Below are 16,091 nucleotides of genomic sequence, written 5' to 3' on the forward strand. Positions count from 1 at the left end.
CTTGAGTCACTCAAACATTCTTTCGGTATTTCCCAAATCCCAATTATACCCAATACACCAATTTTTCTTGGATGTAAATCATGAATAAGCTTTGCTGCACAAGAAACACGAAGACCTGCTATCAAGCACCCAGTGCCTACAGACGTCTCTCACAAACAGAGTAGACCACGACACTCAAAGTAAAAACGGTACTTCGATCAACAACAATGCTTCGGTAAAAGAGAGTCCCACAAGCAAGCCTTGAGAAGAATACTATATTCCACCGCTAGAGAATTGCATGCATGAAGAAACCGAATAATCCAAGATTCGGTCAATAGAAATAAAGGATTGACTTTCCCTTTTTCATCCAACTCCATTAAGAAACAGACTGCCTCAGTCAATACTTCCAATGTTTGTTGACCAGCTTCAGCTTTAAGAATATAACGTCACCCAGAAGACTAATTCGTGTACTCATCGTCCTTTATTTCAATTTAATTTATTTTCAAAATTCAGCTTTTTCGCTTTGGACTTAAACTCGAGACATATTTTAACACTCTGGGTCCAAGGTGCATAGCAACAAGAGCGGATACGTCTACTTGCTGGCTCCTTCTCCAGAGTTGTGGACTCTGGTATTAGGCCACAGTACTCAAATACTTTACATCGTGGACATAAGCTTCGTGATCATGTGCCTGGAAAGAGTTCCCGGTTGTCCGGTTCTCGAATTGGGAATGGGAACTGGGTCGTTAAACACGTCGCTGGCGAGGGCTGTAGTTTCTACCGATCATGGAATTTTGTCTCGAAGGCGCACGCTTTGTGAAGGTTTATACCTATTCCCTTCTTGTGATCTAGAGTACCTCCTTCGAGAGAGGGAAGACGACTACTCGAGTCTTTGCATTACCTTCTGGGCGATTGTATTGATTGATCTATCAAAAAAGAGGTTAGTACTAGGTGCAATGAGTGCATAGGGTTTAAGGAGGCATAATGTAAGGCAAAGTTTTCCTTACAAAGAATTTTGAATTGGACATCGCCATAGTTTCCTCGACCCTCGGGATTGATCCTCACATACAAGAGCAAATAAGAAAGGGATTGGAAATTGAGAGCAATTTCTAAGCTGGCAGTTGAAAGATGGGATTCAAAGGATTACATTTATGAAAAATCGTATAATGAAAAATCAGACTACTTCCAAAGAGGGAGCCACATGTGTCTCACAATTTGAGAATATCATTTTTAAAATAAATAATTTGAAAAATATTTTCTTAAAAATGATCACTTCTATTAATTACAAAAAGAAATGACCGAATTATAATATCACAATTTATAAAAATATTTAGATATAAATTGTTGTCCATGATGATAACATTTTTTTATTGATTAATTATTTCAATTCATATAAATCATTATTTTTAGAAAAATATTTTTCAAATCATTTATTTCCATAAAATAAATGGAACGGTGATGAGCTTAATTAAATCAGGGAGTCCAAATCATACAAAAATAGAGTCAAGCAAAGCAAGTGCAATTAGCATATTTAATGGGCCTCATGACCCAATCGGACCTTGATGAAGGTTCAGCAAAATTTATGTCTTGGACCAACGGCTCAAAGTTCAAGATCTAGCTTACAAATGAATGAAACAAACTGAAATGAGAATCAATTCACAAGCAAAGGTAAGTATAAAAGACAAAATGAAACTAGATGATAAGCATCCATACTCAGAAGGGTTGACAGGAATTACTCAGGACTCAGTCTCTTCATCATTGGTGCGTGGGTCCAACGTGTCCGTTATTGCCATCGATACCAATTTTATGGAGATAAGTTCAGTGTCCCACCAATTGAATTCCATCAGATGTATGATCCATGGCCATTTTTTAGGGCCTCAAAAGCTCTAAAGATGGGGTTGTCACCATGTTTCCATGCAAATATCCCATTGTACTGATTAAGCAATAATAATTATTATTTTCCTTAATAATTTTTTGCCAATTGGGGATAAACACGTGTCACAAGCCGATTGTTTGGTATTGGAACTTAGCTTGCTCTCCTGGAATCATAGAGAGAGACAGTGTTTAGAGAGAGAAACTGTGATAGAGAATGCTTTCTATTGCTCAAGTGTTGAATTGATGCAAATGAGGAGGAGGACATCCTCATTTATATAAGAGTCCTTATCATTAAAATCATTGATTAGCATCCGATGTAATTTTGATATTGCATCTCTCTATCTACCAATTACCGACATTTATGACATGAATAATTTTGAATACTATACATTTACTGTATTACCCATCCCCAGAAACATTTTAGAGCATTCCGAAAACTCTAGGAGATCTTCTTGGATTATACACAGCCCTTCATTCATGAGACCTCGAGACCGTGACACATGTATAAGGTATTTGACCGATCGGAGTTAAAAAAAAAAACTGAAAATTCAAACTACACTTATCTCTGTTTGTGTTGCGAAAAATAAATAATTTGAAAAATATATTCCTAAAAATGATCGCTTGTATGAATAAAAAAATATTTTAATCATTAATGAAAATATTTAAATATAATTGTTGTCGGCTGTGAAAGTATTTTCCCTTAACTAAATATTTTAAGAGATATAAACATTTAGTTTTAAGAAAAAATTTAAATTGTTTGTATTTTGCGAAACAAATGAAGCCTTACGATCTTCTCAAAGTTACAATATCTTTCACCAATATACGCATTTATGACGCTAAAGGGTTGAAGAAAGTTCCTTTGTAGAGAATTTCCAATTTTCAAACATTATAATCATTCAGATGCTTCTTACATGACTTAAAGAGGTAAGGTTTAATCTTTTCCTGAAAAGAGAAGTAATTAATAAAACTCTCACTTAATTCTCTATGACAGGTTTTTGGTGACATTATGAATATATATCTTGATTAGTGTCATTGTAGAGATTACATGCATATATTTCGCTCAAATATAATTCTTTTTTGTTCCCATCTAGGAAACTAGGTTAACACATGCATATGTAACAGAATTAGACCTCTTCCACGTCTATCGCATAAATCATGTCATGGTCTCTATATAGAGAAAATAGAGAAAAATAAAGATACAAAAGAAGTCTCTATCTCACATGCTATTACTAGAACAACAACATTAGATATCAAATAAGCAAACTGGGAAAAACCCACAAGATTAGCACAAGGACAACATTTTCAGAAGCAGCTGTCTTGTAAGGGTATTTATTATCCACCGGGGCTTCCATGAATTCGGAATTAGCCACTTTGCAGAGCGATCATCTCGAGCAAGTCCAGCTCCTTCTTCTCCTGATGGTGATGGTGATTAGGGTGATGTTGGCGATGATGGTGGTGGCGATCGCCAATCTCCAAGCTCATCTCCAAGTCCAACTCATGATCATTATAATCGCTCTCTTCACTCCCATCACCGCCACCAGCTTCACTCAGCACCTGATAATGGTGATTGTGATGATAATACTGATGGTCCTCAACAGGATAAAGCCCAAGATTCCCATTCCCATCGACCATCGGAAACCCCAAGACACCGCAGGCTGGCCTCTGAGCTGGCAGTGGCCGGTGGAGGTGATGGGGCTCCAGCAGCTGACGAGGGCAGTTGGCTGCTTCAGGCTGCACGTCCGAGCCATGGAAAATGGCCGCTGCCGACAAGGATAACGACTGCTTCTTGGTCTTGTCGGGGTAGTGGTCACCCAGGCCACGACCGCTAGCCATTGTCAACCGTTTTGGAGGAGATGGAGTGGTGACACTCCTGATGTAGTTTTGCAGGATATTGGAGCTGTTGGTGTGGGGGAGCAACTCCTGCTTACAGTATTGCCTGCGTTTGACAGCGTTCCAGTGATTCTTGATGGTGTTTTCGGTCCTTCCAGGCAATCTCTTGGCTATCTCGGCCCATCTAGTCCCCATCTCCTTATGTGACTGAATCAGGATCTTGTCTTCCTCGACACTCCACGAGTCCTTCTGCTAAGAAAATGATGAGGGCCAACGAAGAACAAGAGAAGGAGGAGGAGGATGAGAGAGAGAAAAAACTTACTCTAACGTTTGAGTTTGGGTTTTTAGCGTAGTCTTATAAACTGAGAGTGTCTTTGATTACACTTCATTAGTACAATCAATAGTAATCAGGATTTTCAGTTTGAATTATCAAATAGATTACCAAGTATATGTACTTACCATGTAGATGTAGCGAGTTATTTATGTTTTCTTGATACATATAATAATGAAGTTTCTTTAAGGGGAAAAGCAAGGAAAATTCATAATGAATACATTTATACCCTTATGAGTATAATTGATAGACCTTATTCATGTAAATAGGGGTGTGCAAAATACCCGGGAACCGCTCGTACCGCCCGGAACTGGCGGTTCTTAAGAGAACCGGTCCGGTTCCCGGTTCCAATTTTTCGGAACCGGTGGGTACTGGTCTGGTTCCTGGTTCCATGGGCGGATCCGCCCACCTGGACCGGACTGGAACCTTTTTAATATTAAAAAAAAAAATACTAAAAGAAACCCTAGATTAGATCTTATTTCCTCACTCCCTTTGTCTTCGGTTCTCTCTCTCTATCTCTTCCTTGGTTCCTCCTAATCCTATCGCCATTTTGATTCCTCCTTGAGTGTTGACGCCGCCACCGTTGCTCCTCCGCCGCTATTGGTCGCCCCCTCGTGTCGGCCACCACCTGCCACAGCCGCGGAAAATTGTTCCGCGACTATTCTATGTTGAATACCCAACCATAGACCTCCTCCCCTCTTTCTCAACTCATAGACCTGATCGTTCTATGTTGAAAACCAAAATTGTTTCGCGTCAAGATCGGTTCCTTGGATCCCAGTTCCAATTTTTTGGAACCGGTCCTTAGTGGGCGGTTCCCGGTTCTAGGTTGGGAACCGCCCGCCTGGACCATGCACACCCCTACATGTAAGGCTTAACCGTCGTGCTTTCCTAAATGTATGTTTCGGGTAATTTACATAGTTATATGTTGTGTTAAATGGAAGAATTTGGACTTCATCAAATGGATTTAACCTTTTGTGTTGTTCCTAATTAACTGCTGAGCTGGGGCATAGAAGTGCATGAAAGGGTTCACGCAATATTTACATAGGCATCTTTTGATATTTTCACAGCCCTACTTATCAGGCATGGGCTCCGGTAAACCCGGTTCGCATGAGCACTCGTCGCCATGCATGCCTGTGCGTTGTCGCATATGGACTAATCCATGCTGGATGAGAAGCCCGTCGGGAAACCTTATAAAAGTGCGTTACTGAGACACTTACTACCGACAAAAGAAAAAAAGGAGATACAAACAAAATGAACACAACAGTGTCACAAGTTCCACGCACTGGACGACACATGTCGGTAAAGTAAGAAAATAAAGTCATTTTTTCCGTTAGAGGTAATTAAAGAAATGCGAATCGTCCGTTATGGTGTATATCTGTGATTTTTTTTATTGCATGTTTTAATGGTAAATCAACTTTGGCAAAATCACAAAAAGACTTGTTGAATACGCATGTCCTTAAATATATATTCATATCGTGTATATGTGTCTAGATACACATCCTTTACGTATGTGATCAGTTATAAAATTTTACTATGATTCTTCTAATGAATAAACTACTAAATGCGTATGGCGATCAATGTAGATTCAAAAAATGGAAGGTATAATGGTGGCGGAGTCTAAAGCAGGATCGAATAATGGGCAAGAAAAAACATTTTTGAACAATAAAAAAGGAAAATTGACCTTGATATCTGGCCTCAAATGGTTATGCCATCTCTCCCTGCATTGCTTTCCGACTCTGCCGTCCATCATCTGAGAAATCAGACACCAATTTTTCGTTCCATGCATCTGAACCAACCTCATCAACTGCCTGCACAAAAATGAGAAGAAGATGATATGTACGAAGAACAATTTTCTTCATCGTATGTCACCCACAGAATTTTATTTTTTTAAAGTAAGAAAAAACACACCCAGAAACCCTAAAAAGGAAATTAATCTAACAACATTGATTTCAAAAGAAAACATTCAAAACCGAGGGAAAAAAATAGAGGAGGAAGAACAAAGAAAATGAAGGGAATATTTTTCAAGTCTTAACTTGTCTTCTTCAAGAGTCCATTGACCTTTGATGACCATGGGCTTCTTCTCAACCTCGTCATCTCCAGTCTCTCTCTTCTTCTTCTTCTTCTGCTGCTGCTGCTGCTGCGGCAGACCTAGCACCACCGTTCTCTTGCTCCGATCATTGCTGCCATCGTTCGGCTCACGACCCCATTTGCTGTCCGAGGTCACGCCACCCAAAGAGACCCTTTCACCAAGCCTCGCGTTCAGCGATCCTAGGTCATTAAAGTCGAGTGCAGGCGTCATCTGACAGTCCACCATCACCGGATTGTGATAAAGATGGCGATCGACCAGGCCGCTTCTCTGAGAGTAGTCGAAGAGGCTCTTGAACTCCAGCTCGCCGTGCGCTGCTATGCCGAAGCTGTCATCCCTGCTCTCCGGCAAGGCGTCCACGGACGGACGAAGAGGGGGCGGCGGCGGCGGTGGCGTGTGGAGATCAAACCCTCCAGGGAACGTTGCGGTCTGGTAAGGATCGTGAGGTGGGTGACGAAACGGCTGGTCGAGCTGTGGGGTCGGGACCACCGGAGCGAAAGGGTCGGACGAGGAGCCCTCGCCGGCGAAGTAGAGGTCATGTTCGAGATGGTCGGGGTTAGGACTGTGGAGGAGCCTGTAGAAGAAGCCGTTCTTGTTCGGAGGAGGCGGAGGAGGAGGAGTCTCGAGGTCGAGAGAGAAGCCGACCACGGGTTTCGGGGAGGAATTTTCCAGGAAAATGCTGGAAAGGAAAGGAGGATCTCCCCGGAAGGTTGAGGATGGGGTGGAGGAGGAAACGTTGAGGTCCATGCAGAGAAAGAGAGAGAGAGAGAGAGAACAAGAAAGGAAGGAGTGGTCTAATGCTGGTTTTGGCTTTGTGTGTGTATTGAGCGAACTGCGTGGGGTAGAAACGGGAGGCGGGGCTTTTTAATAAGGCGAAAAAGGGGGGGCGTGGAAGGTGCGATTGACTCCACCTTGATTTCACATGGTTCACCAGGAATCCGACGGTCAGGATCGAGAGCTATGGAATTCGATTTGACTCGACTCGACTTATATTTTCCAAAACTCGAGCTCGACTTTGATAACTTTTCGACAAGGTGGAACTTGACTTGACTAGTCAAAAAGATTTTAGATGGAATTCGAGTTACACGCACACTCATGCTTTTGAATATTTACTCCGAATGAGCGACCGACTATTCTTACTAATCTATATTTATATCTTCAAATATATGTAATTAACATATGTTAAAAGGATAGTTAAAGGTCGAGCTTGACTCGATTGTTTACTTGAGATATTCGAACTCAAAAGGAGCGGGCCTAAGTCTGATGTTCAAGTTGAAATCCTATATTATTTTACACCTTGGAATGTGATTAGACTAACTGATTCTATATACCACATCATTTCTAAAGACAAAGGATGCATTGACAGATTAAGAGATCAAAGTTTTGTATACAGATATCGCCATATTATTAATATTAAGCATTTTGATTTAAGTAATTTTCTTTTGATCAAAAAATGTTCGTTAAAATTAAGCTGTTTCACAAAAAAGAAAAAGAGATCATTAGAGATGGACGTCACTTTTCTGCTCAAAACTATATATGCACCTCTATTTTCCGAAAATACTTAATCATAATTGACTTTTCCCTTTTGGAAAGCACTTTACACCTTCACAATAATTATTGCTGGATAATTATATAAGTTATAAACTTATGACAATTTTACACCTCTATTTTCCGAAAATACTTAATCATAATTGACTTATCCCTTTTGGAAAGCACTTTACACCTTCGCAATAATTATTGCAGGATAATTATACAAGTTGTAAACTTATGAAACCCATTGTATCTTCAATTTGGCTAATTTAATTGTAAACTTATGACAATTTTACAACGTAGTCTTTCTAATAATTTTGACCAGACATTGGTGACATGAATGATGTTTGTGAAATCTTTCCAAATTTTTCTTTTTCTTTCTTCTTTTTCTCCTTTTTTTCTTTCTTTGTTCTTTTTTATCGTTTCTTCGCCAATTGTCGGCCACAAGCAATGGAGTCATGGCCCTCACCCCAATCTAGCAACACCATCGCCTCATCCAACTACAACGCCTTTGCCTGTGGCTGGCAACCGGCGAAGGAAAAAAAAGGAAAGAAAGAAGGAAAATATTCAAAAAATTACAAAAACTTATCCACATCACTGCCGGTTTTGCATCAACTAAATCACTGCATCAATACTTTATGCTCCAAATTGGCCAAAATGATTTTATTGGAAAATCATTTAAGACTAAATTAGCAAAATTGAAAAGTTTAGCTTAAAAGCCATAGCATAATAAGTTTGGAATTTTGTGACAATTTTGCCATTATCGGTGTATCCATATTTACAATATATATATATATATATTGTCTTTATATAAACACTTATGTCCAAAAGGACATGATAATTGTGTGAGTCCTTTACAAAAAAGCAAAAGCAATGCTGAATACTGGATACCAATTAAAAGCCAAAGTACCCAATTCCCAAGCAAGATGTTAAGTAGTTGTCCGCAGAGACGGGAATTTGGTCTTTTTTTAGAGGCGTTTAAGTGGCTATTGAGTTAAAAAGTGAGGTAAATTTTTCTGTATTTTTCCTAAAAGGAATCATACAACCGAAGTTCTAGCGAAACTTTTGTCTCTCCAAATAAGTTATACCAGAATATTTTCTTTGGCCAAACCAAATGCCTAATTTTCATATGCAGCTGGAAAACTACATCAACAATTAACGTTTTTTCTTTTTTAATCAGGCATTGCTCTCATCATGTGCAAAACAAACTGCCCAAATTGAAAACCACTCAGACCATATCGGATTGGCTAATTCAGTCCGGTTCTTGAGTGTGTCAATCTACTTCCCGATTCCTAAAAATGGAACTGGTTTTTTGATAATTTTATTCCCAATTCCAAGAGGAAGTCGGACCGGACCAACTTCATATACCCTTTTTTATTATTATTTTTCAAAAAAATTAGTAAAATGTGAACTAAATACTATTTTGTCCATCGGTTCCACAAGCGATGGCACAATAACTACGATCTGGTCTGGTTTGGTTCCGAATCTGTAATTCCCAAAATTGGGAACCAAACTAGGAACCGATCACCCCTACTGAGCATGATCTTGCCTAAATTATATTATTTTCCTTTTTCTATGATGGCCACAAAAAATAAAAAAATAAGGGCATGCTTTAGGGGTGCAATAAATTCAACAATTGCACGAAGAATGAGGTTTTTCTAGCTATCTTGATAACTTTTATGTTCTAGAAATCAATTTCTAGCTAAAAATAGCTTCTTCTTTTTTTATTTATATTTCCTAGACGAGTTTTTTAGCAAGTATACACATTTGAAAATAACACAAAAAAATTTCCTCCCAAGTAGGCCATAGGAGGCACGCAACAAGTGGACAATGACGATGAGCAGCAGGTGGCAAGTGGGAGCCCGGCTACTAACGAGGACAATTGATAAAAAGAATTTTTATTTCTCATTTTTATTTCAAAAATAAAATAAAAAATAAATTACTGCTCGTTTCTATTGCAAATCTCTTTTCCCCAAAAAAAAAAAAAAACACAGACACATAAAAGTTATCATGAGCGCACTAGAGTTTCATGTGCCATCATGAAAGGTACTTCTTTAGGAGAGCTATATTATTATATTTTTGCTAGAAGTGCTATGAGTATATTGCATGAGCGCGATCACTTTTGTAAATTCGGTACATGTACATATATATATATATATATATATATATATATATATATATATATATATATTTTTTTTTATTTCGCATGAATATCCTTTTAAACAAAATAAAATGTGGAATTCGTAGTTTATATAATACATAAACGTAAAGCATAAGAACCCTGTAACATCCACATTTCTCATCGTAGTTGTCACGTGAGATGAGGAACTTTACATGTGGCCTACTACATTATTGTAATATTAAGAGAAAACAAAATAAAAAATTAAAGAAAAGAATTAATAGAAAGAGTTACGAGCAGAGGGGGTAGACGGGTGCAACAGTCTCATTTTCTCCCCTTAAGGGATTCAACGAGATTATAGAGTAAGCATTTCATGTGGCCCATTTAAATATAAAGACAACTGAGCATCGACGTACTACTTTGGTTATGAGTCATGAAAAGATCCTACTATTCAGAATCTGGAGCAACTTGAACAAACTAACAAACTTGATGATCTGACCACTATTTTTATATAATGTTCAAATATTTTAAAGTAAAGGGCGGCGGAGGGGGCAGTAATTAATAGATAGCTTATGCTGGGAGCCGCAAGAGCTAACAACTCCAAAGACTACCACAGAAATCAAATTTTGCTTCTTTCCCTTTTCTTCTTCAATAGTACAAGTAAATCCAGAGTGTATCATGGCGCATTGAGTCCAACTAAATTTCACAAATTCAGAAAACTTGAGGTCTACTCCATATACATAACACCTCAAACCAAAATCATGCACGAAAGGATAACCATCAAACGTCTTTCCATTTCGCACATGCCTCTCAACCATAGGTAACTAATTACAACAAAATTTTTGGAGAATGCCCGGTGGTGCAACCATGGTTCGACCTGCAGAGACCCCAAAAGACTTCCAAGTTTTCAAGTCAATCCTTTCAAAGATGGACCATCTTTGCTCCTCTTCTCTTCAAGTATTTACACTTGAAACTACTAGCAGATGGAAATACATTTTGCCCCAAGAATTTCTGCCAGAGAGAGTTAAACCCATTTCAGAGATCTGCCGCCACAAGTTTACTAATTTTCATATATACACACTCGTGATAATATTGAGCCCGCACTCTTAAGTAAGCAAATTCAGACAGTGTCTTTAACACCCAGAACAATAGAGCAAGATATGTACCATTGTTGGACCTTCCTGAACTCAGTGAGGACGGGGTATATGTTTTCAAAGGCGGTGTAAATCTCATCCCTCACCTAAACCAGCCAAAGAAGGAAGGTCAGTCCACTGATCACATCAAAGTAGCGAGCAGACAAGTCAGGGAAGAGGCCTATCACCTTTGCCCCAGTAAGTACAATCTTCCCGGAAACAAAAATTAAGAGCACTATCTTGGGTTGTTTCATGCGATATATTAGACCAGGGAAGAGTTCGGGCTCATACTGCATCACAGTGAGAAAGAGATAAGTCCTCATTTAGCTGGAACATACAAGTAAAAAAAATCCAAAGGACAAACTTTTGACTGAAAGTGATAATGATTATAAGCATTTCCTATATGATCGAGAGCGGACAGATTCCTGTGAAAGAAAATTGGAAAGGGACTTGTGAACTGTTCTTTAAAGTTTATGGCAAAGCTACCCTGATTAAGAATGCTACTGATGTAAAAGGTGTTTCAGAAGTCAAATAAACAGAAAGGGCAAGGGAATTAACACTTTCTCACAAATCTCATTCGGCAACTTCGATACTGCTGATTTTAAACTTTTTGTTAGTGCTGAAGCAGGGGGGAAAAGGCACTCACGCTTGAAAAGGCACCGTGAGAGTATGCAAGACCTTCAAGTCTGATTGGAAATTTCACATCACAAGAGGCAACAATGTTCTGAATCTTAAAGTCCTACAGTCATTGTAAACAAAAAAACATTGATAACGGCAACAGCTCCACAAAATGGCCAGTACGATAAGCCTGAAAAAAGTGTATATCAACATCAGAGAGTGAGAGAGGAAGGACAATACCTTAAATGTGGCAGGAAACCCAAGCTTTTGGATAATCCTTGCATACTGAAAGAAAGCAAAACATCTTCAAATGCGATACTTGAGAACTAAATGCTGTTCTAATTTAACTTAAATGGACAAATCACTAATCACTGCAATAATTACATGCAGAAAACAATAAAAGACGAGATCTTGTCACTTTAGGTAATATATTAATTCTGGCTAAGTTGATGCTAGCTAAATCTACTTTAATCATGCGATTTTCCTCGGGGGGAAAAATGATGGGTGTATGTGAAAAGTTGATGTACCTTTCTTGCTGCCAACTTTGAATTTTGTTCACTTTTGGCCCCAGTGCAAACCTGAAGCAGTGCAATTTTAGCTTTTTTGATCAAGCACAATAGCAACAAAAGAGAGTAATAGACTGAAATCTTAAACGACAGGATTTCCCATTTTATCAAGACAGTAGTATTAGGTCAATCAATATAAATCCACAAATCTGATGCAAGTTCCTATGCTCAATGGGAAAAAAAGAAATAAAAGAATCTTCTTAAAAAGAGCAGTTTGGATAAGAACAAGGACTTAAGCACTTAATCCAGGTAACACTGTTGAAGAAGTTAAAAATAAAGTGATGAAAACTTTAAAATCCTCATAATTGTCAGGCATCATTGGGCCCACAACGGTACAAAATCTATCGATCACGGACAAAAAGATACAATCAAAACCACAGAGGTATCTCCAAGATATATAAACAGAAATGTTAGCTTTAGTTTTTATCTTAACAACCTAAATTCACTTACCATCTTTCCGGAAGCAAAAATTAAAGCTGTCGTTTTAGGTTCCCTGATCCTCATGATGACTGCAGCAAAACGCTGCATTGTCAAGCCGAAAACAAAGTTAGGCACTAAACCTGAGCTTGACCAAATTCTGAGCACCAACCATGCGTTGGCCAGATCTTAAGGAGCACAACAAAAGTAGCCACTATAGCTAAGGAGAGTAGCAAGAAATAAAGCCCATAACCATAATAAATGGAGGAAAACAGAGAGAAGTTCTTTTGCCACGAATTGCTCTATAGTATGATATGTTTAGGAGAAGCAACTCCAAAGGTTTGATTTAAAACACAATTTGCAGAGCTCTATTTCTCAACATCCACCACATCCAAAAGTTAATTAACTTTTCAAAGAAAGGGCACCACAATAGAGTAGGTCCTTCACAAAATTTCAAGTACCTTTGGGTTATATTCAGCATTCCGAGCTTGCAGGGCAATAGCTTTAAGATCCAACTTGCAATCCAGATTGACAGTCGAGACTATGTTCCTATGAACATGTGATCACAAATAAACATTCAAGTTCCCTTAAGCCATAATGTTCATAGTATTATAGTGATATATAAAGCAAGTTGAAAATCAGATGCTGTTGTCATAGCCTCACAGGTCGCTCTTGATAGTCCAACCCACTCGACATCAAACTACTCTAACATAGACAAAATAGATCCAAAGTTGACACAAATCAACAAACGGAAATCACAAGTTTGTCTCAATGGTTTTAACAGTTAAAACGATTGGGAATAAGTTAAAAAAATTAGACCCACTATGTTTCCTGGGCAATAAATATAAAATAGAATGGTCAAAAGAGAATCTAGTAGAAAGGGTATTATGCCATGACCTCATTTATCGAAGAAAGAGAAGGAAACAGTCCAAAGTCTAAAGTAGTACCGAGTATTGCCCAAAATGCAACGAGCTCTCACATTAAGTAAATTGCCTTGTACGGTACTATATTTGCTTCAGTGAAAAGGAAACAAAAGCTTAGTCTGCCATCTACTCTTCAATATATTTCCAAGCTACACTTTAAAATATGGTTCTATTGCAATAAAAAGACCCATAAGAGGCAAATTCTAGCCACTATATTTTTTCAAGTGCATTTCGAAATTGTGAAGCCCCGGACCTCAAAACCCCTATCAATCAGGCATTGGAGCTGGGTCTTCCCTAGGTCTTTCATAGATAAAGGTCTAGTCTCACTCCATCTATCGAGGGGGTTTCCTCCTCAGCTGCACACCATGCTACAAAGCCGTGACAGAGGGTAAACAAAGGCAAAGAGGAAAGGGAAACATCGAGACCAAACAAAGACCTGACCACCATCTCCCGAAACATCACTGGAAAGATATCCTTTGCTAACAATCAATCAAAATAGAACAGATGATCAAGGCGCCTCGAGCAGAGCGCTTTGATTAAATGTCCCATCATTAAGAAGTCTTTCCAACGTATACAGAAATAATTTCAACTTTTTAAGAAATTCATGAAGCCCAATAGACAATTGGGGCGGTGAAGCAATCCTTCAACGGCAGCTAGAACTCAAATCAACCGCACGTGAACAATGACCGACAACACATCCTTCGATTAGCAGTAATATCCGTCACGCAAGCCGCTTATCAACCGACTTCTAACTTCCTTTTAAGGAGGAACCCCAAGAAACGCGGTCAAAACTGCGCCCTCGTGCCAACAACATTTTCCATCTTCACTCATACTAGCTAAAACCAGCACACAGGGATCTTTAACAGTCTCCCAGCTCCCCCAAGCAGGAACACTCGCAGACTCCCGTCGAGAGACAAAGAGACAAGCTAGAAAGACAGACTTACTGGAGGGTGGGCACGATGCCAGAGGGATGCTTGGTGAGATCCACCGGTTGGCTCCCTTCAAGCCCCTCTACTTGCTCCGCCATCACACAAAATTCCAACTCCTCTCTCTCTCTCTCTCTCCCCAAGAGCCTCTCACGCGCCAACCAAACGAGGAACCCACGAATTCAGCACAGCCCCCTCTTAACCCTAGTCGTAAAATCTCAAAATCGACACCCTCCCAGTCAGTCTACCCCGATCAGGACGAGTTGGGTGGGGGGGGCCAAAAATCGAATCGACCCAGTTGCTAATTCGTCGAGATCACTCGACCTGCTGCCGATCCGGGATATGGGTCGGGTCCGAATCAACGGAACGCGATCGAAAGGCGCTCGAACGATCGAGAATTCCAGCAGGACCGCGGTTGCACGAAATCAAGAACCGATTTTTCGGGGGACCCAAGAGCCGACGGATCCTCAGCGAGGCAGGAGAAGGAGGAGGAAGACGGGGGCGGGCGGGATCCGAAGAGGGAGAAGCCTTTCGAAGGATGAGGCCTTTTATAGGTTCGGTATCGAAGAAGGATTCTGAATTGGAGAGAGAGAGAGAAAGCGAGGGTGGGCGATGCTTGTCTCTGTGCGATTCCGAATAAAGAGAGAGAGAGGCCGAGAATGGGGAGGCTGGTGATAAGGCGACTCCCGGGTCACGTGGTCCAACCGGGGGTATATATAGCCGGTAACCCTCGCCCGACCGCGCGAGATGCAGCCGGTTGGAGGAGGGCGCCCCACCGGTTATAGCCGGTGGTGTGATTTTCTAGAGCTTTCTAATCCCCTATCTACCTGTTCAAAAAAAAAAAAAATCCCCTATCTCGTCATGTGTTGTACTAGTAGCAGTATAGAAGGCCTGGGCCTTCCAGTTCCGGCTCCAGTTCCGGCTTGAGAACTTATTCGATGCCCCACAATATCATATTGGAGAAATTAGCGACAATGAATAGGATTTTTGAACGGAGCGCTGACAAAGTAATTTTGAAATTAGAGTTGAAGTTTGTATTTTTTTTTGACAAAAAAAAGAGAAGATTGGGATGAATTTGGACTGAACCTAAAGTTATGAATTTTTTTAGACTCAAAAAACAGTTCGAAATGGAATTATGACTGAACATAAAGTTGGAAATTTTTTCAAGGGATTACGCCATTCTTCATCAATGATGTGACCAAGTGAATAGGTGACATAGATGTCGGAGGCATCTTTTCGTGAGCTTCGCTGACCTCAGCTATAAGATAAGATGGCGGTACCATCTCTGTACACTAATAATGGTGTGTTGATGTGGTCCTCTGTTGTGGCAAAGATTTGGGTTGTAGAAGCTCCACTTCAGTGATGGTCGGGGCTCCAGATCACCGACACTCCTTTGTAATAGGGCTGTTCAATCCGGTAGGGATTAGAATTTTCCCAGTCCAAATCGGATTCTTGAGACCCCAATCGCGACGACAATTTTGGTTTTCCAACACTCTCGGTGATGTCGAAGGAGAGGTGTTGACCTTGCCGAGCTTCTCGTGAGGGTTAACGATGATCACAAATTATCGTGCATCTAAAGTAATTGCTAGAGTGATATCTTTTGGTCAAGAGTTTAAGCCATTAGTAAAACGATATGTCTAATCATATATTTGCAGCACGTTTTCATAATACATATAAAAGATGTGCCTTTCAGTCTATTTTTGAATGAATAAGTATGGAAAGTCCTTTAATGAAGCTATTGAAGCACACTCGGGCAAATCT

At 39.7% G+C, this 16,091-nt stretch overlaps 2 protein-coding genes across 2 annotated transcripts; both read right to left on the bottom strand.

Annotated features, from left to right (window-relative positions):
- Positions 1-3,213: 3,213 nt before the first annotated feature.
- On the bottom strand, positions 3,214-3,876 carry LOC104427383 (MYB-like transcription factor 4). The gene has a single exon (XM_010040482.1). It carries the CDS (start codon positions 3,874-3,876, stop codon positions 3,214-3,216), a length of 663 nt encoding a protein of 220 aa, XP_010038784.1.
- Positions 3,877-10,355: 6,479 nt separating this feature from the next.
- On the bottom strand, positions 10,356-14,979 carry LOC104425251 (TATA-box-binding protein). The gene is made up of 9 exons (XM_010037891.3): positions 14,349-14,979; positions 12,943-13,030; positions 12,515-12,586; positions 12,026-12,076; positions 11,739-11,783; positions 11,527-11,619; positions 11,069-11,170; positions 10,914-10,987; positions 10,356-10,758 (listed from the first exon to the last, which is right to left on the bottom strand). Coding segments are annotated over exons 1-9 (609 nt in total). The 5' UTR covers positions 14,432-14,979; the 3' UTR covers positions 10,356-10,757.
- Between the last annotated feature and the right edge of the window lie 1,112 nt (positions 14,980-16,091).

The sequence above is a fragment of the Eucalyptus grandis genome, chromosome 11 (assembly GCF_016545825.1).
Source record: "Eucalyptus grandis isolate ANBG69807.140 chromosome 11, ASM1654582v1, whole genome shotgun sequence".
Taxonomy (NCBI): Eukaryota; Viridiplantae; Streptophyta; class Magnoliopsida; order Myrtales; family Myrtaceae; genus Eucalyptus; species Eucalyptus grandis.